The sequence below is a fragment of the Natator depressus genome, chromosome 1, assembly GCF_965152275.1.
Source record: "Natator depressus isolate rNatDep1 chromosome 1, rNatDep2.hap1, whole genome shotgun sequence".
NCBI classification, from domain to species: Eukaryota; Metazoa; Chordata; order Testudines; family Cheloniidae; genus Natator; species Natator depressus.
In genome coordinates, this window is record NC_134234.1 from 172,154,618 (window position 1) to 172,179,999 (window position 25,382).

The window sequence follows — 25,382 nt, forward strand, 5'->3', positions numbered from 1 at the left end:
GGTCAAAAGACAGGATACTGGGTTAGAGGGACCATATATCTGATCAAGTGTGGTCAGTCTTATGTTCTTATAAGTATTTTGCCCCTTTTTTCTTAAGTCAGATCTTTTCCACCTTCACTCATATGCATTTACTAACAAAAACAAATGTACATAGAACTGAGTGATTACCCTTCTCCCCACCTCTATCCCGTGAGGTATGTACTTCCAGGATGCTTATCCAAAATGTCTTTATGGTTCAATCCTGCTCCATTGGCAGAATTCTTATTCACTTAAATGGGGACAGGACTGCACTCTTTGGCCTTGATCCAACAATTAGATCCATGTGGAGGGACACTTACACCCTTGGGCAGTGCAGTTAGTGTGACTCCATACAGACTTAAGGGTCCACCCCCAGGGAGCTGATTGCAGAATCTGGGCAGAGAATTGTACAAAAATAGATTTGTTTCCTCAGAGATTTATAATATTACTAAAATTTGTCCTTTAAAGGGCTTTTTTATTAGTGCTGTTCAAAATGTGAGAATTTTTTTTCCGTGACAAATTTTAAATTCTTTATGAAATGATTGAAGGTGGAAAAAATGAATTTCCAATTGAGTCAAATAAAAATGATTTTTTTTTCATTTTGCAAAAAAAAGTGATAAAAAGATTTCCACCAGCCCTCCTTTTGAGCTTAGTTCTAACAAGAAGTGAATGTTCAGTTTTCATATTTCTGAACTTATTCACCCTTCTGTACTAATATTCACCTTTCAGGTATTATTTATTGACTCAGAGCATGTAAAAACACCATAAGCAAGTTAGACATACCACTCACAATTGTTGTGTAGTCAGGTTTGTGTTGGAGTCCCAAAGGCAAGTCAGTTCTCCTTTCTAATATAATTTTATTTTTCCCCTTTTCTTTTCTCAATTATTATTTCAGTGACATGTTTGCCTCCTGAAGAACCTTGTGCTGATGCCATAAACTGCATAAGTAAAGACTTATTTTGTGATGGAGTACCAAACTGCCCAGATGGTTCAGATGAATCTGAAAAAATATGTGGTAAGAATGTAAAGCTCTGAATCAATCTTTAAATCTGCTTGTACTTGTCAATACATTAAGCAGTAAAAGTATTTTCCAAACCAATCCCACTAGAAGTGAAAAATAGAATTCAAAAAGATAATTTACTCTTCAAGAAATGTATGAAACTATAGATTAGCTTAATATTTTTATGAATATTCGTATGCTTTAATGCTGAAGCAGCATAAGCCAGCTCTATTCATTTAATGGAAAAGCCGTTCTCAAATAATTTACCAATGATATCCAACATTGTGCTATCAAATGATGTTGCTATGCAGCTGCAGAACCACATACGCCATCTCCAGGATGCATTAACCTTAATTTCTTGGTGGAACCAGTACAAAGATGTCCCTTGTGATAGTTGATAATGGTATCCTACTTCAATCTGATGTTCTTCCATTGCTCACTGGTCTCAATTAGCTTTTAATACTGTTGACCAGGGGGATTCTACTGCACTGAGGCAATTTATAGGTCTCTCTTTATTATCTCAAACCTGGTTTCTATCTTGCTAGAATGTTTGCAATGGAACTGATCAAATATTACCAAAAATGACTCATGAACATCTCAAGAATAGGTCTGACCTCAAATGGTGCTGAGCCCCTTCTTCAAATTGTTGACTGCTCTTGTTATGTGCTAACTGCACCTCTGACCCCTTTCTTGTCTCTCTGGTCCCTTGCTGTACCTGTCTTCGGGTGGAATCTCATTCTTCTCCTCACACTTAGCTCAAAACCAAGTTATACTCCCTTCTGGGAACCACCACTTATCACTCTGCAGGTCCGTCAGGGTTTTGGACACTTGAGTTTCCTCCTTTCGGAAACCTGTGACCAGTGTTAGTGACCTTCTTGGGGAAAAAATGTAGTTCTTTAACAACTGGAACAAAGCACTAGAGAAAAAAAGCCGCCACACATACTTAAATCTCTTGTAATCTTGCACTTCGCTACAAACTTAGCCAAATAAATTTCATTCCAGCCATCAATTCCCATTAAATCAGTGGAAGTGAAAAGGAATTCAGGAGTTTGCGTAATTGGGCCTTTGACTCAGAAAAAGTTTGATGCAATAGCACCTGCCAATGATTTAGCTAAAGTTTGTACAGCGGTCTGAAGCAGTACATAAATATTCCACGTTATGTGTAATACAAAGTATTCTACCTGCAACATTTAAAGAAATAAACCAATCGTTTTTTATGGTTAACAGTATTGCATATTTTTTATTAGAATAAATAACACTTTTTCAGAGCATCACAAAAATGCAGGGCTGGAAGGGACCTTGAGAGTCATCAAGTATAGCCCCCTGCCCTGAGGCAGGACCAAGTTTGCTTGTGAGGTCAGTTTTGCTCACAGATTTTGCTTATGTTTTGTAGAGAACTAATAGAAACACTTGTAAAATAAGGGAGAATTCAGTGAAATCTTTGACTGCTCAGTTACTTTGAAAAATCAGAACATTATTTCTTACTTAAAGCAACATTTATTTAGATTGCATTGAATATGTAAAACTGAGTCCAAACTTGCCTGGGTCTTTAGGACAGAGATGATGTGCAATTATGTCACACAGAAGCTTGATGTAGAGTATTCACAAAGCAAAATCCAGGAGTTACAGCCTGCTCTAGGGAGTTACTGGTGGTATCCTTTTCCTTTTCATTTGTGCCTGGTGGATCAAGCATCCAACCTATTCTTTTCAGTTCACATTTTCACTGAAAGCTGTTCTTCACAACCTGGGGAAATATAAAAGTCTGGTTTCAGGATAACATGTTATTCAGCCCATCACCCTTATTTTAGATTTTGAATCTTAAATCTTATGCTCAAAAGTAAAGAGCTTTTCCAGGCTTCTATATTTAGGCTTCTTAGCAACATTTGCAGAGCCAGTGTACAGAAAGGCAATAAGCAATGTGCACATTTGGGAGACCTGCCAAGTTTTCTACCTCTTTGATTTTTCACTCCTGTCCCATCCCCCAGAGTGACTTAATACAGCTGTATAATAGCTAAAGTTGTCTGGCTTTTCAGAAGTGCCACAGAGTTTTACAATGAGATTTACAGACAATTTATAATTCTTGTTGCAAGTACTTTGGCACACAAAAAGTGCTATTTCCCTTTAAACAACTTAAACAACTAAGCTACTTGATTCCTCCTCTCCTCCCTCCAGTTTATTTCTCCCTCTAGTATTACTGAATTTAGCATATGCTAGAGATGTATAGATACATTACAGGAAAGGTGAAATTCTAACCGTTTCTTCCTGCCTTTGACAAAGTGTAGTGAAATCCATAAGCTTTTAAGCAGAGATTCAGACAACGGATGAAGATACATTCATTTTCTAGTTTTATCAATAAAATTGCCATGAAATGTTTCTTTCTGGCTGTGCTATGGGCAGCAGCAGCAATAGGCAATACTGAAGGGCAGTTAGAAATAGCAGTTAAGGGGTCTCCAGAGAAGTAGGGAAAGCCTAAACTGTTTTTATTAATTAATTTTGTTGGAAAAGCAGCCATGTAGCACATCAGTCTAAGGAGAGGGAGTTTGGGCGCTCAGCACTTGGGGGCATTATTTTTCATAATGGGTGCGAAGACCCCTGTTTTTGTCTACCATAATAAACCTACTTCACAGCATCGCTACTTTGCTAACAGAGATTAACCTACGTTGGCAGTGAAGAAATAAACCTTCATTGACAAGTAAAGGCTCTGCACATGAAACAGATGGGCTGGATCCTACTCTTTTGAAGTTAATGTGAGTGTTGTCATTGACTTAAATGAGAGCAGGATTAAATCCTAAATGCACCCAGCCTCCAAGACAAGTGGTTGGAGCTGTCCAGATTCTCGCGGGGTGGAGAAGCAACAAGAGCAATTTCCAGGAAACCCCACACTGGACCAAAAGGTCCTTCTTCTGTCCCAGTAAGGGAAGCAGCTGGAGCTACCCAGGGTCTCCAGCAATGCAGCAGAAGAAGTCAAAAGAACAGCTCAGACTCTGCCTTGCCCTGACCCAAGGTGCCTCCTTTCTCTGCAGGGGAAGTAGCTGAAGCAATCCAGAGTCACCAGTGAGGAGGCTAGGGAAATCCAAAGGGATAACTCCATTAGCCCTATGCCAGTACCTTTAAACACTAACTCTTTGTGACTGTTTGGGGAAATCTCCTGCTTGGATAAGTGGATTTATGTTTTAATGCCCTTGTGTTGTGTAGCCCTCTTACAGTCAGTCCAAGATCTGTGATGGGGAGGGTTGGATTAGGGGCAGATAGTGTGAGAGAGCAGATAAAGGAAAGGGGGATGGGAGACCAGCAAAAGGGAATTGTTGAACAAACAAAGCACATGCCAAACTTTGCCTGAGTCATTATGGGGTGATAACTCTACGAGGCTGGCATCTATTTTGCTACACATCTATAAGAAAATACCATACCTTTGTGCACTTGATAAATTTAGCACATTATTATTATTAATAATGGGGTAAGAGTCACATCCATATTAATAGAGACAAAAATATCTTACTAACAATATATAACTTCTTATGATCTGTATCAAATTGAGCAACTTTCTCTTGTTCCCTGAGTAATATGTGGCATTGCATTTAAAATATAGTAACTGTCCATTTTTCAAGTAAAATATCTAAATGGTAAATGGAAAGCATAGGGAAAAACATTTATATTATTTTAAAAATAAGACTACCCTAATGATCAGTGTCAGTGAGGATACAGGAAAAGTATTTAATGTTAGATTTGGACAATGCCTCTGTTTTAGCAAAAAATACCCTATGGAATTCAAAATGTGTGTCAAGGTTCCTCCCCCACTCTGAACCCTAGGGTACAGATGTGGGAACCTGCATGAAAACCTCCTAAGCTTACTTTTACCAGCTTAGGTTAAAACTTCCCTAAGGTACAAATTAATTTTATCCTTTGTCCTTGGAATATCCACTGCCACCACCAAACTCTAACTGGGTTTACTGGGAAACGTAGTTTGGACACGTCTTTCCCCGCAAAATCCTCCCAACCCTTGCACCCCACTTCCTGGGAAAGGTTTGGTTAAAATCCTCACCAATTTGCATAGGTGACCACAGACCCAAACCCTTAGATCTGAGAACAATGAAAAAGCATTCAGTTTTCTTACAAGAAGACTTTTAATAGAAATAGAAGTAAATAGAAGTAAAGGAATCACCTCTGTAAAATCAGGATGGTAGATACCTTACAGGGTAATTAGATTCAAAACATAGAGAATCCCTCTAGGCAAAACCTTAAGTTACAAAAAAGACACACAGACAGAAATAGTCATTCTATTCAGCACAGTTCTTTTCTCAGCCATTTAAAGAAATCATAATCTAACACATACCTAGCTAGATTACTTACTAAAAGTTCTAAGACTCCATTCCTGTTCTATCCCCGGCAAAAGCAGCATCTAGACAGACACAGACCCTTTGTTTCTCTCCCTCCTCCCAGCTTTTGAAAGTATCTTGTCTCCTCATTGGTCATTTTGGTCAGGTGCCAGCGAGGTTACCTTTAGCTTCTTAACCCTTTACAGGTGAGAGGATTTTTCCTCTGGCCAGGAGGGATTTTAAAGGGGTTTACCCTTCCCTTTATATTTATGACAATGTGCAAATGTAAAACTTTGTTCATTTTCATGTTCTTACTGGGCTTTTTGCATTTGTGTTTTTGGTTAATTCACTGATTTTTAAAAAAGGTGTGAACCTCATCCTTCATGAGCTCAAGGATGAATGAGCAGTAGGAAATATGAACTCTAAAGGCAAGATCCTGTGTCTCTGTGAATGCACTTAATAATAATAAAACAGGGAAGGAGAATACAAAAAATGAATGGCTAGATAAGTAGTGTTGTCTCTGACTACTGTACAATGTTTTCCATAATATGTCAGTGAGACAAAAAAAAGTCAAGCTTGTACTGTGAAATCATACAGTTATAGGAGTTAGAGATTGGAAAGATCTATTGGGTCATTTAGCTTATCCCCCTGTCAATGCAGGACTGTTCCCTATAAAACATTTTACAAATTGTGGATATAAGCCTGTTTCTGAGCCCAGTTTCATTCAGGCAATACCTTCAAATTTCATATTGTACTATGGCAAATATTAATGATTATTTCTTTACAGCTACAACTTGTGATGGAAAATTTATGTTGACTGGCTCCTCTGGATCTTTCCACTCTATTAATTATCCAAAGCCTTATAATTCAAACATTGTTTGCCAATGGATTATACGGTAAGTAGCTTCAAAACATGTTGTTTCCTAGCATCTATTTGATTGTAAGGTGTTCTCATTTCCTGTATATCAGAACGTATCCCCTGTGTTTTGTATTCCCTGTTAAGAGGTTCGTGTAAAATGTACAATAGAAATTTCTTCCATTTATGTACAAATCTTTCTTTAAAACAAGGCACAAACTTCAAGAGTCAAATATACCATCAATTTTTTTCACTTAAGATATTTGATGCATGAGGTGGTAGGGATGATATGAGAAACCTCGGGTACTGACTTTCTATATATGTAAGTACTTGTCTGCTCTGGATAATTTGGGAGTATTACCACTCAGTTGACTCTCCATACCACAGAATGTTATCTTTAATAAAAATATTACTGGAAATATTACCTTCAAAGCAATAGTTTAGAAAGAGATAACTGTTGTTGACGAGCAGGATTTTCAGATGTGCCTAAGTGACTTAGGGGCACAAGTCTCTGCTGGAAGTCGATGGGACTTCCATTCCTAAGTCACTTTGGCCCAGCTCTTCAAAGATTTTTAGACACTTAACTCCCATTGATTTCAGTGGGACTTATGTGCCTAAATATCTTCAAGGATCTGGGCCTTAGGTGCTTCTGAAAATCCCACTCTATACCAACTAGCACACTCAAAAGTACTTTGAGAGGCAAAGGTTCTTGTAATGTCTTTGTAAAATGGCAGTCTTGTGATCCTCATGTACCCAATGAGGGTGATTAATTTGGGAGTTAGACACCCAATTCTCACTGAAATTCAGTGACAGTTGGGATCCTAAATCACACAGGCTCCTTTGAAAGTCCCAGTTTTTGAGGTTGTTCTGGCAGGGCAGGTCCTTAACTTGCCCATTTATCTCAATTAGTCAGCAGTGTATTTAAGTCTTCTGTTTTCCTTTTTATAAACACATTCATCACTCTCCAGCTTCTGATATCTGCAGTGCCATTCACTGATAATTGCTGGCAAACACTAATTATCAGATATAGTAGATATTATATATTAAGAGTCAGGTGAAACTTCGGGGTAGGCAAGACAAATCAGACTCCTGAAAGGGGCACAGTAGTCTGGAAAGGTTGGGAACCACTGATCTAGGGATTTTGGACCAAGATTTTCAAAATTGGGTGACTAAAATAAGGCACCTAAATAAGTAGCCTGAGCACCCAACAGCTCTCAGTGACATCAGTGGAAACAGGTAGGTACTCAGCACTTTTGACAATCATGTACCTAAAAAAGGGTTTAGGACCCAAACTGTAGCCACCTAATTTTTAAAATATAGGCCTTGGTGATGAATTTACCCAATTTAAACACATGAAATAAATTATGGCCCACATACCTACAAAAGATGGAATAAGGCATAAGGCCCCTATTAGAGTCATTGGGGCTCTGCCTGAATGAAAGTACCCCTCTGTGATGGGGTGTCCATCCCAGACAAGGCTTGAAGGGGTAAGGCTGGCTATCAGGGCCAATGTGCTTCCCAGGCAGCACCTGGAGGAGGAGGCGGGAGCAGGAATTAATTAGGCAAGGCTCAGCTGGACAGGAACAAGCAGGGCCTGCGTAAAGCCCAGGAGCTGAGAGCAGAAAGGGGATACGTGGAAGTAGGCTCTAGTCACTCCCTGGAAGAAGGAAGGTGTGTTTGGGGGTATAGAGACAAGTAGCCTAAAGTTACTTCCTAGGAAGGAAGGATGTGTGTGGCTGACAAACCCAGAGAAGAGGGTAGAATCAAAAGGTAAGGAAAGCCTTCGGGAAAAGGCAGTAAGATCCAGGGTGGAAAAGAGCTTGGTAGCTGACTAGAGGGTCTCTGAGCTGGAACCCATAGTAGCGGATGAGCCTGGGTTCCCCTGCCAGCCAATGGGGAAGTGTCACAGACCAGGCAGTAGTGAGTAGACTCCCTTGGACAGTTTGCCTTGAAAGACTTTGATGCCCCAGAAAGGGAGGTCCAAGACACAAAGAGGAAGCTGTAGCTGCTGACGTAAGAGGGGCCACAAGGTGAAAGAGGACGATGGGTGGGGAGACCACCACAGGTGGGGACAGCACCTGGAAGGAGCTAATCCCCAGAACGGTCAGGAGGATGCACCCCTAGTGGTGAGTGAACCCCATGACATCATCCCACAAAGGTCAGAGTAGGTCTGGATGAGAATGCTTTCATATTAAAATACTCCCATGTCAGTAATCTGAATCAAAATCACCCCATCAGTTATTACTAACAATAATACCTACCCTTTATATAGAAGCTCTCTAGCACTTCTCTGTCATGAAGTGATGAGATTGTGCTGCAAAGTGAATTGATAGATAAAGGAGCATCACAGATAACATGCAAACATAAGAGGGAGTGTCCTGTATCTAAGGGTTAACCTTTGGATGCCACACCCTCTGGTGTAGTTGAGTCAAAGGCCTTTTAAAGGTTCATCTACTATGTCCAACATTACAGTAATGATGCATCAAATGTGTGTAGCTACATGTTTCTCAATGGGAAAAATAATTGTCTAGTTTTATTCTTCAGTTCTCTGCCTTAGAAAAGCCTGAGTACTCACAATGAAAGCCTGAAAAGATCAGCTGGGTATCTCCTAACTCAGACACTTGTCTTCCTTCAGGGTGCAATTGTTTCTTTGGGGAGTCTTTTGAATTTTTCAGTCACCAATGGGATGCATTTTATGTTGTTCTTGTTAGAAAATATTTATTAAAAAAAATCAACCTGCAACACAACCAAGTTTGATCTTTTTCCATCCTTTCCTTCTCTACTAAGTAACCAAAAAGTTCAGCAGTGACCCCTGATAAAAGATGTCTTCTGTGTTCCCTTTTCTAGTTGTTTCCTTAATAAAGATATAATTTCATCTTTTTTTTACCTAAAGCAGAAAAATAATATGATGGCAACAGTGTGGTCAATTTCCCTCCATCATATTTAATTACACAAGCAGTCCTCCCCCAGTGTATTTACTTTTCACAGCATTCTTCATCTTTTCATTTTCATAAATATATATCTTTATGTTTCTATCTGTGCACAGCCACAAAAGAAAAATAAAAAGGATTACAAGCTGCATGAAACCTTGTTCCATGTGTATCTCCTAACTGGTTATGACAGGCATGTTGAGACTGTTGCTTTCAAATCTGTATTTGGATTTCCACTGGGAATCACAACCACAGAGAACAACAAATCAATGGTTCTGTTGGAATGATTAATTGATTTTGGCAGAGGACTTATGGATCTTGGACCACCACGTATTTCTGATGGGGAGAGTAGAGAGAGAATCATTTAGAAAAAATATGGAAAATGTGATGGGGGGGGGAATAGGATGCAGCACTTGTGATATTGAACTGATGCAACAGACTGCTGTGTGACGCTTAGAAGTGAAGACATAGAGCCAACTCATAGATTGGACAGCTCCGGTTCTTCTGAACTTAAATTGTGGTTTTGGAACAAGGAGGAAGGTAGCATGGACTAAGTCATAGATTCTGAAATCCTTTCTCTTGTTGATTATTGAAATACTCCACAAAAGTTCATTTGACTTAAATGAAGCTACTTGGGAATTAAGGTGATACTCATCATGAGCCAAGTATCAGAAGAGGGCCTCAAATTAGCAACCAGTTTAAGAAAAAGAGCTACCCATTTCTACTTCTGATTCCAAATTATTAGAAGGTTCAAACCCTGAAGTGCATGTTTTATGTATGTAAGGAATCTGTAGGCTCTGGTAGTAACCAAGGTTATGAGTTATCACTATATAAGAATTTGCCCAATCATTAAGGCCTCTTAGAAAAGATAGAACAAATGACCAAGAGAATAAAAACTCAAGGTCTAACACCTAGGTTTCTTCAATAGTTTGAGAAAAATCAGAGTAACATAAGAACATAAGAATGGCCATACTGGGTCAGACTAAAGGTCCATCCAGCCCAGGATACTGTCTATGGACAGTGGCCAATGCCAGGTGCCCCAGAGGGAGTGAACCTAACAGGTAATGATCTAGTCATCTCTCTCCTGCCATCTATCTCCACCCTCTGACAAACAGAGGTTAGGGACACCATTCTTTACCCATCCTGGCTAATATCCATTAATGGACTTAACCTCCATTAATTTATCCAGTTCTCTTTTAAACCCTGTTATAGTCCTAACCTTCACAAGGAGTTGCACAGGTTGACTGTGCCCTGAGTGAAGTCGCTGTAGCCTTTTGCAAGAGTGTACCACTGATGGAGCTAAAGAGACTTCCCCTTTTTCCTGTCTGTGAATGAATAAATGAGTGAATGAAAAATGTATTTAACATCAAACATTGGTATTATATGATGTGCCAGATACAGCACTGAAATAGGGAACTGGATTAAATCTAATATTATGATTAATATGTATATAAAAGGAAAGGCAACTATAGGTGATACAGTTTTGGGCAAAATATTGAAGACTTTAATGACAGGGTTTATTCATGGGTGGTATTGTTAGGAAAGAAAGCGGTTGTGTTCATACTGATCAATTTTAGCTTAAGTGATAAAATAAGCCTAATGTTTGCAATCAAGCATGCTTATGCTGTCAAGCTAGTGAAATACACCTGCAGTGAGAGAGACAATAAATAAAAGAAATTGAAACCAAACAGTGAGTTTATAAGGACACTTGAGCACAGAGTAGAATAATCAGAAACGTAACTGGTTATATATAATGCATGGACTCAGCTCAGCCATACATACCAAGGCCTCACCATTGTTGTTGAAAGAAGAACAGAAATGGAAGATTTATACCTCTGTTTTGGCCTGTTGGAGAACAACAGTTCTTGAACTGATTTTGCATTGTATAATGGACTGTTATAACAAGTTTAAAGAGTATCAAAGAATATGGAGGGACTTTGTATAAATGATATGAACTTTGGAGATTTCAGCGGCTAGCAGAGAGTTGCTGGAGAAGCTGCAACTTGAGCAGGCATAACTGCAAAGCTAGTGAAGCTAGTGTTCAAGATACAACTCAAGTTGGTTGCACCAACAGCTATGACCTAACTTGCTGTACACAAACTGGTGTAACAAAGCATGTTGCATAAAGCGCCTGGAAAATCCCAATCCCAGTTGCAAGAACTCAAAAGCTTATGTCTCATTCCCTGAGAGGATGATGAGAACTCTTATTTTGGTTGGCCATTTCTAATATTCAGAAGTAGTATGGGTCACCAGCGGTCCATTCCAGCACCTCCAAGAAAAGGATAAAGTTGAACCACCCAGCAGAAATGGGATCAAAGGGCCTATCTCTTTCAGTACATCACTTCCTGAAAGCCAAAGACATCTGGACCAGAGAAGACTAAGGTCCTGGACCAGCCACCAGGGACTCCTCCTGGTGACATTAAGTATCTCTCTCAGATAGAAGTCATTAACTGAATGTTTCTATTTTCCAGCAATTCTAGTTGCCTACTAGCGCACTGGGGAAAAACTATGGTTGTGTTTGTCTTTTGCTCCATCTGTGTTTGCAAAGTGAACAGCTACTGTGAATGAAAACTGAACTAAAAAGCTGACCACTAAGCAAAGATCAGGTGATACAGACTTTCTCTTAGGTGATGACCCAAATTAGTCAATTGACCACTTCCTGAAACTAGGTACCTACGTAGTAAGGATGTGTACATGCTTGTATATGTGCTTTAAGGATTGTCAGAGTTATAGTGTGTGTGTCCCTATTTTGTAATAGGTTCCAATCAAGATTATTGTAAAGTAGTTTTAGAAATGAAAACGTTTCTGTTGTTAACTAAGATTGTAAAAGAAATGTGCATTCAGCTACCATAGTGAATGGTTGCATACTGCCTTTTAAATTCTAGGTGTATACAGACATAAAATGAGACCAAGTGTACAAGCTTCTTCTACTACACTCAGTCTGTACAGTTTGTCATAAAGGTATGAGTTTGTTAGACGGTTAGGAGTGTTAGTTAGATCCTGGGGCTAATATAATTAATTGGGAAATAGGTAATAAGAGTTGACTACTATAGATCCATTGGGAAAGAGATGTTGGTGAATTGTTATGAAAGTAACTGATAAAACTGTGTTGTGATCTAGCTTTGGATTGTTTTTTCCTCTCAGTTAGCAACATCGGGATTGAGAAACAAATGACTCAAGGGGGGCCCTGTTCTGAGGGACTCTGAGTCAAATATCTAAACTAAGTCACCTTCTCAAGATAGTAATTGAGGATAAATATTATTTTTTATGGTGGTTGTTTAATTTGATTCTGAAAACCTGAATGGTTATATCAACCAATTTTTTAGTTTGTGTTATCCAAATCATAATTCAACACTAGTTTTGTCTTCCTATATCCTATAATATTAGTTGCTACTGGCAAGGATATTTAATAAAAATCTATAAACTAAAATTCAACTCTCGAGTCCATTTCTTTAGTTAAGCAATCAAAATTAAGAGAACCTTAAAAAAGGTGGTCTGGATAATCAATTAAGCAGTTGCTTAAGTGAGGTTTGTTTCCTACAGTTTCCACAGGTGAAGAGGCTTCCCATCTGTTCTCTTTTGCTATTGTACAAAGTGTAATGTTTCATCTAAAATTTCACCATGATTAGCACAGATTAGAAAAGCTGATAATGCAATTCCCATAATTTTTCTGCACTATCCATTAAACAGTCTTCATATGAACAGTTCATTTACTACAGACAAGGAAAATTACTGAAGCATATAATCTTACTTTTTTTCTTTTGTTTTTTTGTTATTTTAGTACAAATCAAGGATTATCCATTAAACTAAACTTCACTTCCTTTGATACCCAACAATATGCGGACATTTTAAATATTTATGAAGGTACAGGACCAAGCAAGATTTTAAGAGGTAAGGCAGGATTACTTTTCAGTCATTATTATATTTGAAGTGACTCAAATACATGCATATAGTTGTCCAGATTACCTTTTTCTTTGAAGATTTCTGATCTAAATATATTTGCTTACTCATTTAAAGTGGCTTGCTAAATGTTGTTCTAAGATACAAAGGAGAGAGTCACTTTTTAATGCTTTATTTGGCTTACAGTCTAAGTAAATCTGAAGATCACCAATGCATACTATTTACCACTGTGTCCTATTTTAAAGAAGTGAGATTCCACCTGTATTTTACTTGAATAAACCCATTTAAGCAACTTTTGATGAGGGGTTTTAATACATATTTAGAGAAAAAGTTGGGAGGTTTCCTTATCATTATAGTCTTTGTCTTTGTAAGTGAAGGGAAATGTGCACTACAAATAGTGTCTGGATGGAGAAGGAGATATATAGTGAAGAAACGTGAAATTCTGTCTTTGTGACATTATCTCACCTCACCCTTATACACACATGGTTCCTTTGTGGAGGATCAGGAAGCTTCAATTGGGTGATCCCTTGATAGTATTGCTTCTGCAGCAGCTGTGCTTCCCAGGAGGTGAAGGAATGGTTGGGGAAAAGGTCTGGTGGTAGTATAAAGGCATTGGACACCTTAATGCATGTTACCACCACTAGCTCTCTCCAAAATCTGTAGATCAAGGGGATAGAACCTTGGTCTCTTCCAAGGGGCACTGCATGTGCCATGAAGGAAGAATTACAAGGGATTTCCACACAGAGTTTCCATTCCACTAAGAAGGAAAAAACTATGGAAGGGAAGAATTTGGTACATACATACCTATAAAAAGAAAAGGAGTACTTGTGGCACCTTAGAGACTAACCAGTTTATTTGAGCATAAGCTTTCGTGAGCTACAGCTCACTTCATCGGATGCATGCTTATGCTTATGCTTATGCTCAAATAAATTGGTTAGTCTCTAAGGTGCCACAAGTACTCCTTTTCTTTTTGCGAATACAGACTAACATGGCTGCTACTCTGAAACCTATACATATCTATGTCATTCTAGTTTTTAATTATCATTTTGACATATTTTTAAAGATTTATAGAATTAAAATGGGCAAAAAGTTCCTCTCCAGGAGAGCGCACACTTGCTAACTGTATGAAATTGTCTAAAAATTGAGAGAGGAAGAGAGCCTAGCCTAAACTCCACTTCATAATGGAAACTGGGAGTCCAGGATTTGCCTCCCCCTGGATATATTATAATGCAGTGACTCATAAAATAGGACCTGACCCAATGCCAATTGAAGTTAATTTGAGTCTTTCCACTGACCTCATTTGGGTATTGGCTCATGCTGATAACCAGGAGGCTAACTACATGACTAAGTTACTTATTGTATTACCCCATTAGTTTCATAAATAATTTTTAGAATTCACAGTCATATGTGATTTTTGACTACACTGTAATTGCTTTTGTTATTTTTTCATACTTTTATGATGTATACATTATTAAGAAAATTAAACTACAATGTAATCATAGTGTATTTAAAGTTCTTTATTCTAAAAATAAAAGTATTAATTACCAAACCATGGGGGTAAGCTCAAATAATGAAATCATGTAGTCGACCTTCTGGTCTTAGGGGTTTGGAGTTTATACATGTATCAAAAACTCCAGAATATTTAGAGGGAAATAAGTGTGAAGTTGAAGAGCTAATATGTGAATAAAGAAAAGGAGTACTTGTGGCACCTTAGAGACTAACAAATTTATTTGAGCATAAGCTTTCGTGAGCTACAGCTCGCTTCATCGGATGCATTCATCCACAAGTACTCCTTTTCTTTTTGCGAATACAGACTAATACGGCTGCTACTCTGAAATATGTGAATAGTTAGATATTACAAAATACAATTAAAGCACAACCAGTTTAGTTACAGTCATTCACTAGCTGGTATCTGTGCTGAAGTTAAAGTAAGATGGATGTGCAGATCTGAGGGACCTCACAAAAATAATTATATTTTAATTAGAAAAATGCTGTTTTGTTTGGTTTTTTAGATAGATCCACCACTTCTGTAAAGAGGGATTTATTCAGAATTGAAAAAAAACAGTGATACTCACTCTCTTTTTATAATAGCACCACTCATTTTAAGTGACATCGAATTACCTTCTGTAATTGACAGTTGCTTTTTTATTTATTTATTCTTAGCTTCGCTCTGGGGGACAAATCCTGGAACAATTTACATTTTTTCTGATGAGGCTACCGCAGAGTTTATTACAGATTATTCTGAAAATTATAATGGATTCAATGCAACATATACCATTTTTAGTACCAGTGAACTAAGCAGTAAGTGTCTTTTGTCCTTTGTTATTTCTCAACAGCAAAGGCTGATGAATCTGTATTTTGTGTTTGATAAAGGGAGAAAGTGGAGATGTTGAGAGCAATGAACTGCTACATTTTATGGCCCAGTTCTGCAACTGGGTGGATCCTTCTGCTTCTTCGAAGCTCCATTTACTTCAACATGAGCCTTAAGATCGGCCTACGTGGAACTGATTGTAGTATCAAGGCATTATGATATTATTTATATTACAGGTTTAATAAAAATTAAAGCTCGGGGATACGTCATAAGAAATATATTTAAGAATGAGCAATTGAAAATCATTGGCGTTACCATTTGTTCTTCAGTATCTGCTCACTTGAGGTTGAATTAAACTGTGGACTTACTGGTGTCCTAACTCATTGTAATGAGTGATGGTCCTAGAACAGTTAAAGCAAATGGAGGAGCATATCAGCTTCAGTCAGTAGAAATACTGGAAGAAAATCTGTTTGTAGCCAATCTGTTTGTGACAAATGAAGGACAACTACATGAGTTAAGGTTAGGTGTTTCCAGATATTCAGGGGAAAAATTAGACATAGGCTGGACAGGTGGCTGCTATCTAGGATGCTACATTTTGAGTAATGGGGTTGAGGAGGGCATGACCCTGGGGGAGAATATGGCTACACGAGGCAGCTGTCTGGCCAAGATTCCTGTGCTCTGGGAACCTTTGCATAAGGTGTGAGCTGCAATAGAAAGTATGATGGCCAGAAGACAAGATCCCCTTCCTACTGAGGAATAATATTGAGCAAGATATTGTGGGAAAGAAAAAGAATTGTGGAAGCCTTCAAAAGGAACAATGCTGGAGTGAACACAGGGAAAGCAGAAGAAAAGAGAATGGGATATTGTTGACCTGTGGAGCATCAAAGGAATTCTTAAGTGCCTGAGCACTTAATGTCAACTCCAGGGATACTGCAGCACATAAAGGAGTTTAGGCTTATTAGGAAAACATATACACTGTTTTAACTTTATAATGTTGCTCCTGAGAGGAGTGAATCAAAAATGGCCATATGTTGCAGTCCTCAAAGGCACTCTTAAAAATTCAAACTGTTTTTTCATAGAAATGCACAGTTGGACATGCTGATGAAACCATCACTCTTACGTTCTTATCTAATATTATTCACAGATAATGAAAAAATTAACTGCAATTTTGAAGATGGCTTTTGTTACTGGATTCAAAGTTTAGAAGATGATAGTGAATGGGAGAGAATTAGTGGGCCTACCTTTCCCTTTATGTCTGGCCCTGATTATGATCATACATACGGCAATTTGTCAGGTAAGAACAAATTATAAGAAAGAGTTTAATAGAAGGAACATCCAAAGAAAAAAGTTAATTTTAAACAATTAGAGAATATTCATTGGCTGCAAATTTTGAATTAGTAATTGTGAATATTCATCCTAGAAAACTGAATCTGAAGTTTATGCTTATTCAAAGGGAAAACAAAAATATCCCCATATGATCTGTCATCCAATCAATGCTAATCAATGTAGTTTGAATTTCACTTTGAATAATCACAACAAACTGTTTGTGAGACTGAGAATTATTCAGAATTTATTCAGCCATTAATTAAATACAGATAATTGTAATCTGCTGAAATACACGTTACTTACAGAAAAAGAGGCAAAATTGCCTAATATATTATTTGGTATAAAGTAGTCATCTGACTGTAATACATAAATGTACACTCCCTAATCAGTCTTGAGAACAGTACCTTATTTTCATTCTCAAATTCTGCATGCCAGATCAGTTGAAATAACAAGGAATTCATTTAGTAAAACATTTGACAATGATTTTCAACTCTGAATTTTTCATCTATTCTAGATGTTTCCTCTTTCACCTCACTAGATCTAAACTGACAGTTCTTAGATGCAATATTGCCATTATTCAATTTTCAGATTTCTACTGCCTCAGTTTGATGTAAACATATGAGCTGGCATCATTATACACAGATATTAAAAATGTTCTGTTTTGTTCGCTTCTCTCCAAAAAAAGCAAAGGAGATAATACACATTCAACAAGCCTCAGAACCAAATCAGCATAATACTTCAAACGTACACTAGAAAAGATTTACTTTCAACTTAAATTAGACTTAAACCTCACCTCACTTTCTTCACATCATATTGTATTATACAGTGCCCTTCCTCATGCCAAAATGATGCATGCTACATAATAATACATATAAACAGCACAAGCACCAAAGAAAAATTATATGTATTATTAGACATGTTTCCCAAATTGATTCAGATTGCTCAGAGAATTAATGAACCAAGGATCAGAAAGAAGTGCATTGCTTGAAATATTTGCAGACATTTTCAAAATAGGGATGACTTGTTTCCATTTCATCTCTCATTCACCTACTTCTAAAGAAAACCTTTTCAATATTGTTGAGGATCATGGAGTGGCTGATATGGGACTTGATTAATAAATAATTAAAGGAGGGTCCTCTGGTGTCCATGCCTTGTCGTGGTGAGACAGCTTGCATGCTCTAACAATCCCCAGAGTCTGTGTCTGCGAGGGCTTTTTGCTTCTGGTAGGTTCAACCATACCAGATTGGTCTGTGGGGGAGGGACCAGACAAAACAGACACCCTGGTCCTCCAGGTTGGGGGTTAGGCACAGGGCTAACAACCTTGTCCCATAAAAAACAAAATATGTTATGGAAACAGCGATGGAAAAATCGACCTTTACTGTGTGTGATAGACTGGAGGAGTCAATGACCCATATGGCTGCCAGTGGTGAAAACCAAAAGGAAGCCACTGGCATGAAGACTGAAGTGCTCAACACCAAGACAAAAACCAAACTTGTTTTTTGGAATGTACGGACAATGTATGAAACAGGGAAGCTAGCCCAGGTCACAGCAGAGATTAAATGCTACAGCTTATACACCCTGGGTGTCAGCAAGAGCCGATGGATTGCATCAGGAAGCTTAACAGCAGCCTCGGGAGAAACTTTGCTGTATTCTGGATGGGATGATGGACAGCACCATGAGGGGTGTTGCCATCCTTTTGAAGAAGGTAGTAGAGCATTACCTGCTTGAATGGAAGTCCATCAGCAGCAGACTTATGAGAGCCAGACTGAAAGGGAAACATAATAATATCACCCTGGTTCAATACTATGCTCTGACAAATGACAGTGATGAAGAAGTAAAGGAAAAATTCTACCTTACACTACAGGTGGAGTTATAGAGAGTACCATGCTACGACCTAACTATCGTCATGGGAGACCTGAATGCCAAGGTCGTTAAGGACAACACAAAAAATGACAGAGCAATGGGAAGATATGGGTGTGGCATCATGAATGAAAATGGAGAGAAGCTAGTTGATTTCTGTAATATGAAAGATTTAGTCATTGGCAGAACCCTATTTCAACATTGTGAAATTTACAAGCTGACATGGTGTTCTCCAAATGGCAGAGATAAGAACCAGGTTGACCATATCATGATCAATGGCAAATGGCAGTGCTCACTGACAGATGGGAAAGTGAGAAGGGGTGCAGATGTTGGCAGCAACCACCACCTTGTGACAGCCTCCATCAAGCTAAAGCTGAGAAGTGTGGGTCCACCAAACAAGGGACATAGACATTATGACATTGACAAGTCCCCTGAAATACAGAAAGCCTTTGTTCTGCAGTTAAAGAACAGGTTTCAAGCACTTGCAGACAGTGAAGCCAGCTACAGGCAGAAGAGAAGGAATGAGTGGATTACACCCAGCACAGGGAACACCATAGAAACCAGACTAGCCCAGAAGAAAAAAGTTGTAGACACAAAATCCCAAAAGCTAAAGGACAAATACCGCAAGCCGTATAGCAAGACACATCGGGAGGTCAAACACCTTGTAAGAGCAGACAAATGACATTATATTCATTATCTGGCAACACAAGCAGAGGATGCAGCTGCTTGTGGTGAACAAGGAACTGTCTACAAAATGAAGCAGCTTATCAGTGGTAAACGGCAAACACCAACAAACACTCTCATCAGGAACAAACAAGGACACCTACGAACAACCGAAAAAGAACAAAAAATGTGCTGGACAGAGCATTTCAAAGAATTGTTGAACAGGTAGCCACCTAAAGAGGAAGCAAACATCCAGGAGGCAGAAGAAGAACTTGATATCAACACAGACACCCCAAATAAGGAAGAGATCATTCAAGCCATCAAATCCTTAAAAAATGGGAAAGCTCCTGGCAAGGATAACTTAAATGCAGAATTGTTCGAGGTAAATCCTAAGTTAGCAGCATCTATCCTGGCACCTCTATTTACATCAGTCTGGAAAAGGGAAAAAGTGCTGGATGAGTGGACCAATGGGTCAAGTGAAATGAAGTGAAGATACCAAAGAAAGGAACACTCAGTGATTGTAATAACTGGCATGGTATCACACTTTTATCTGTGCCAAGCAAAGTATTGTGTAAGATCATAGTCCAGCATATATCAGAGGCAGTCGATAGCATTCTCAGAAAAGAGCAAGCTAGTTTTTGGAAAGTGCATGGATGCACAGACCAGATTTTCACTCTATGAAACATAATAGAACAATGCTTAGAATGGCAATGGCAGCTCTACATAGACTTCATAGACTTTGAGAAGGCTTTCGATAGCATTCACAGGACCAGCCTATGGTGCATTCTGCAGGCATATGGAATCCCTCTCCATATAATCAACATCATCAAAAGCTTTTATTTCAACTTTACATGCAGTGTTGATCACAGTAAACTCAGTTTTGAAGTCAAAACAGGAGTACGTCAAGGGTGTCTCATCTCTGCAATCCTGTTCAATGTTGCCATCGACTGGATAATGCAACGTATAACAGAAAACATGCCAAGAGACATTAAATGGACACCCTTCTCATCCTTTGAAACCTGGACTTGCAGATGATCTTGCTCTCCTATCACATACCCAACACCATATACAAGAAAAAAACAACTCGACTCAATACATTCAGCCAGCAAATTGGACAGAAAATCAACCACAATAAGACAGATATCATGGCATTTAATATTGCCTCGCCATCACCAGTACGGATAGAGGATTATGTTCTCGCCAATGTAGAAACATTCACATACTTGGGCAGCACCATCAGCCAGGACAGTGGAACAAGCCAGGACATCCGGAAAAAAATCAATAAAGCCAGGAACACCTTCAGGAGCTCAAATACAGTCTGGAAATCATCAACATACAAAACCAAAACCAAACTCAAGATTTATCAGAGCTGCATACTTTCAACATTACTTTATAGTGAAGAATGCTGGGGAATGAGAAAGTATGACATGTCCATACTGTCTTCTTTCCACACAACCTGCCTCAGAAAAATCCTTTGTATCTTTTGGCCCAGAACAATCTCAAACCAAGATCTGTTGACACAGTGCATCCAAGAGGTTTTGAGCACCATCATTGCCAGGAGGTGTTGGAGATGGATTGGTCATGTGCTTCAGAGAGAAACTGATTCCATCACCAGAGTGGCAATAAGATGGGCACCTGAGGGCAAGCTAAAATGAGGCAGCCCAAAAACAACATGGCAAAGAGCTGTGGAAGACAAGCTGAAAAACCTGGGGCACAGCTGGGGAACCATTGAAAGACTTTCCAGAAACAGATTGGAGTGGAGGAGCTTCGTCACTGCCCTAAACGCCAGAGGTGTAATAGGAACGTGATGATCACGATGATGATGAATATGATTAATGCCATTCAACATAAATTTATGGAAAATAGATCCTGTCAAGCTAACCACATCATTTTTGGTGAAATTAACAAGTATGGTTAGTAAAGGTAATAGTGTAGATGTAATATATTTAGACTTCTGTAAGGCATTTGACTTGGTGCCACACAACATTTTAATTAAAAAAACTAGAGTGATATAAAATCAACATGACCCACATTAAATGTATTAAAAGCTGGTAAACTCTGATAGGTCTCAAAATGTAATTGTAATAGGGAATTATCTACAAAAGGATGTGTCTCTAATAGGGTCCTGCAGGTATTGATTCTTGGCCCAATGCTATTTAACATTTTTATCAATGATCTGGAAAAATACATAAAATCATCATTGATAAAATTTGGAGATGACACAAAAACTGGGGGAGTCGTAAATAATGAAGGGGACAGGTCTCTGATTCAGAGCAATTTGGATTGCTTTGTAAACTGGGCTGAAGCAATAAAACCATAAGAATGGCCATGCTGGGTCAGACCAAAGGTCCATCTATCCCAGTATCCTGTCTTCAACAGTGGCCAATACCAGGTGGCCTAGAGGAAATGAACAGAGCAGGTAATCATCAAGTGATCCATGCCCTATCACCCATTCCCAGTTTCTGACAAACAGAGCCTAGGGACACATCCCTGCCCATTCTGGGTAATAGGCAATGATTTTTAATACAGGTAAATGTAAATGTATACATCTGGTAACAAAGAATGTATGCCATACTTAGAGGATGGGGACTCTATCCTGGGAAGAAGTGACTCTGAAAAAGATTCGGACATCATGGTGGATAATCATATGAACATGAGCTCCCAGTGCAGCTCTGTGGCTAAAAGGTTCTGTTGATCCATAAAAAGGGAAATCTTGAATAGGAATGGAGAGGTTATTTTCTCTCTTTATTCGGCACTGATGCAATCGCTGCTGGAATATTGTGTCCAGTTCTGGTGTCCAGAGTTCAAGAAGGATGTTGATAAATTGTAGAGGGGTCAGAGGAGAACCACATGAATGATTAAAAGGATTAGAAAATATGTCTTCTATGCATAGACTCAAGGAGCTCAATCTATTTATCTTAACACAAGAAGGTTAAGGGATGATTTGATTAACATACATGGTGAACAAGTATTCAATAGTGGGGTCTTCATCCAGCAGAGAAATGTATAACACAATCTAATATCTGGAAATTGAAACTGGACAAAGGTGTAAATAAGGTATAAATTTTTATCAGTGAGAGTAATTAATCATTGGAACAATTTACCTAGGGTTGTGGCAGAATCTCCATTGCTGGCAATTTTAAAATCAAGATTAGATGTTGTTCTAAAAGATATTCTCTAGGGATTGTGGGGGGGGCATTCTATGCCCTGTGTTATACAGTAGGTCAGATTAGATGATTACAGTGGACTTAGATTCTAATAATCTATTATTATGAGCATCTCTAAATCAATACAGAAATGAAGAACCTGATTTGGATTTCATTCTACAAACCAATCTTTTATGTATTTTAATGAATCTTGCAGACATGAAGCATCTATACAACAGAGGTGAAATCCTGGCATCTGTAAGTTTTCTTGGAACCAGAATTTCACCTTTAGGACTCTTAATTCTGTGGCTAACATTGTCTTTCTGATCTGAAATGAAAGTGTTTCTCCACTTAATTTTACCCCATTTAGCATTTTCACATTGCAAAAGAAAGTTTGAGCTCCTAGCCTCAACGAATTAATGTAGACAACTCTAGCAAACACATTACCAAACAATGTATGTTTCATGTTGATGTTGCTTCCACCTACGACTTATTGTCCCAATCTTTTTTCCTCCCCCCCACATCCCATTATGGTATGAAGGGTTCGGAGTGGTATGGAGGGTACGGAGTGGGAAATAATCTCCTTCCAAAAGCCTGTACAATTGTCATAAGGGCAGACTTTGATTCATTCACTATAAACTCCTTGGGTTAAATCCTGCCCCACCTGGTGAAATTCCCATTGACTTCAATGGGACCAGATTTTCACCCCTTGAGTAGTTGCTCAGTCATTTTGTAGGTTAAGGGCCCATTAAAATATATAAGTTTTAAAACTATTGCTTACCAACATGCATAACTTTACACTTACATTTTCACCTGCTATTGTGACATTCCCCACTCTTCCCGTGTATTTCGCTCTATCTGCAGTTAACACTGCTGTTTCTGATATTTTTTACTAACCAGATTCTTTTTATTGACTATAATAATTTAGTGTCATCATCAAACTTCATCAACTTGATAGCCAATGAAAGATATTTATTGTTTTACAGGATTTTATATTTCAACACCCACAGGATTTACAGCAAGACAGGAGAGAGTTCGGCTTTTTAGCTTGCCTTTAGTTCTGGCTTCAGATCAATTCTGTCTAAGTTTTTGGTATGTTAGAAAGCATCTGCAAGTTATATAATTGCTAAATATCACCTTTTAATTAAGAATGAAATCATATGTAAATGTATTTTTGTCATAAATTATTTGGTCAATTGGTTCAAAGTCTAGAACCTGGCTTGACCATGCAGCACCAGGAGTGCAGCACAGTTCTACAAAGAGTTTGGATTCCAGGACAAACTAGAGATTCCTGTGGTGAAATCCTGGCCCTATTGTAGTCAATGGGAATTGTGAAGCTAGGATTTCACTCCAGTTTTCTAACTATCCAGTTCCATAAGAAATTACAACACGGGCCTTGATCCAAAGTCCACAGAAGTCAATGGGAATCTTTCATTGACTTCAGTGAGCTTTGGATCAGGTCCTATGGTTTGGCTATAAAACCAGCTCACAAGGAAGAGAGTAGCCAAGTAATTAAGAAAAAGTTATGTTATCCTTGTACAATTTCTTCTCTGGTTTGGGTTTTCTGTCTTGTTTGAAATAAAAACTAGAGTCCACCAAGGATTATTAAGGGTGATATTTGTTATATTAGAATTCTATGACAAATATTCAGCATTTAATTGCCTTCAAAATAAAATGTCTTTTATCCTATTGTTTCTAATACAGCCTAAAATCCAGTCCCAAAAGGTCTTGTTTGGGACCATTGTTGATTTTAATGGAGAATTCAGATTAAGAATCAGTTAAATGTACTGGTCACTAATCCTTACTCAAGTGCAAAACTTCCACTGAAAATATCAATAAACAACTGAATAAGACTGAATAAGAAAGATAGGAAGTATGACAAGAGACCACCCTAGCTTAACCAGGTGATCTTCAATTTTCTGAAACTCAAAAAAGTGTACAAAAAGTGGAAACTAGGTCAAATTACAAAGTGTGAATATAAACAAATAACACAAGTATGTAGGGACAAAATGAGAAAGACCAACACATAAAATGAGATTAAACTAGCTAGAGACATAAAAGGTAACAAGAAAACATTCTACAAATACATTAGAAGCAAAAAGAAGACCAAGGGCAAAGTAGGCCAATTACGCAATGTGGGGAGGAGACAATAACAGAAAATTTGAAATGGCATAAGCGTTGAATGACTTTTTTTTCTCAGTTTTCCCCAAAAAGTTTAGTAGTAATTGAACATCTAACTTAATGAATGCCAGTTAAAATGAGGTAGGATTAGAGACTAAAAATAGGGAAAGAACAAGTTAAAAATTACTTAGACAAGTAAGATGTCTTCAAGTCACTAGGCCCTGAAGAAATATATTCTAGAATACTCAAGGAGTTAATTGCTAATGGTTCATATATTTCCTCAGTTATCTTTGAAAAATCATGAAAAAGGTGAGATATTCTGGAGGACTGGAAAGGGGCAAAAATAGTGCCAATCTATAAAAAAGGGAATAAAGACAACCTGGGGAATTACAGACCAGTCATCTTAACTTCATTACTTGGAAAGATAATGTAGCAAATAATTAAGCAATCAATTTGCAAAGATCTAGAAGATAATAAGTTGATAAGTGACAGTCAGCATGGTTTTGTCAAGAAACAATTATCTCAAACCAATCTAACAGCTTTTTTGACAGGGTAATAAGCCTTATGGATGTGGGGGATTGGTAGATGTGGTTTATCTTGACTTTAGTAAGGCTTTTGATACTGTCTTGCATGACCTTCTCTTAAACAAATTAGGGAAATACAACCTAGATGGAGCTACTATAAGGTGGGTGTAGCGGGGTGGTCACCCCACTCCTGCCTGGAAGGGCTTAAAGCAGCCCAGGAGAGGGCTGTGCCAGAGAAAAGCTGGGCTGATGGGGAAAGCAGCCACAGCTGTAGCCAGTGCAATCGGGGCCCAGCTGGCCCCTATAAGAGGGCAGTGGGCCAGAAGCACAGATACTCTCTCTCTAGATGTGGAGAGGGATGGGCCTGGCTGCTAGGAGCTAAGCAGGGCTCAGGGAAGGGCAGAGGAGCTT

The 25,382-nt window shown here is 38.4% G+C and overlaps 1 protein-coding gene across 1 annotated transcript in view; it reads left to right on the forward strand.

The window, feature by feature from the left end:
- The window catches only part of TMPRSS15 (transmembrane serine protease 15), an 84,249-nt gene that overhangs the window by 14,430 nt on the left and 44,437 nt on the right, over nt 1-25,382 (forward strand). The window contains exons 8-13 of the mRNA XM_074945810.1: nt 914-1,033; nt 6,122-6,230; nt 12,902-13,011; nt 15,184-15,321; nt 16,476-16,625; nt 23,313-23,418. Coding sequence (XP_074801911.1) covers nt 914-1,033; nt 6,122-6,230; nt 12,902-13,011; nt 15,184-15,321; nt 16,476-16,625; nt 23,313-23,418 — 733 coding nt within the window. The remainder of the gene's footprint in view (nt 1-913; nt 1,034-6,121; nt 6,231-12,901; nt 13,012-15,183; nt 15,322-16,475; nt 16,626-23,312; nt 23,419-25,382) is intronic.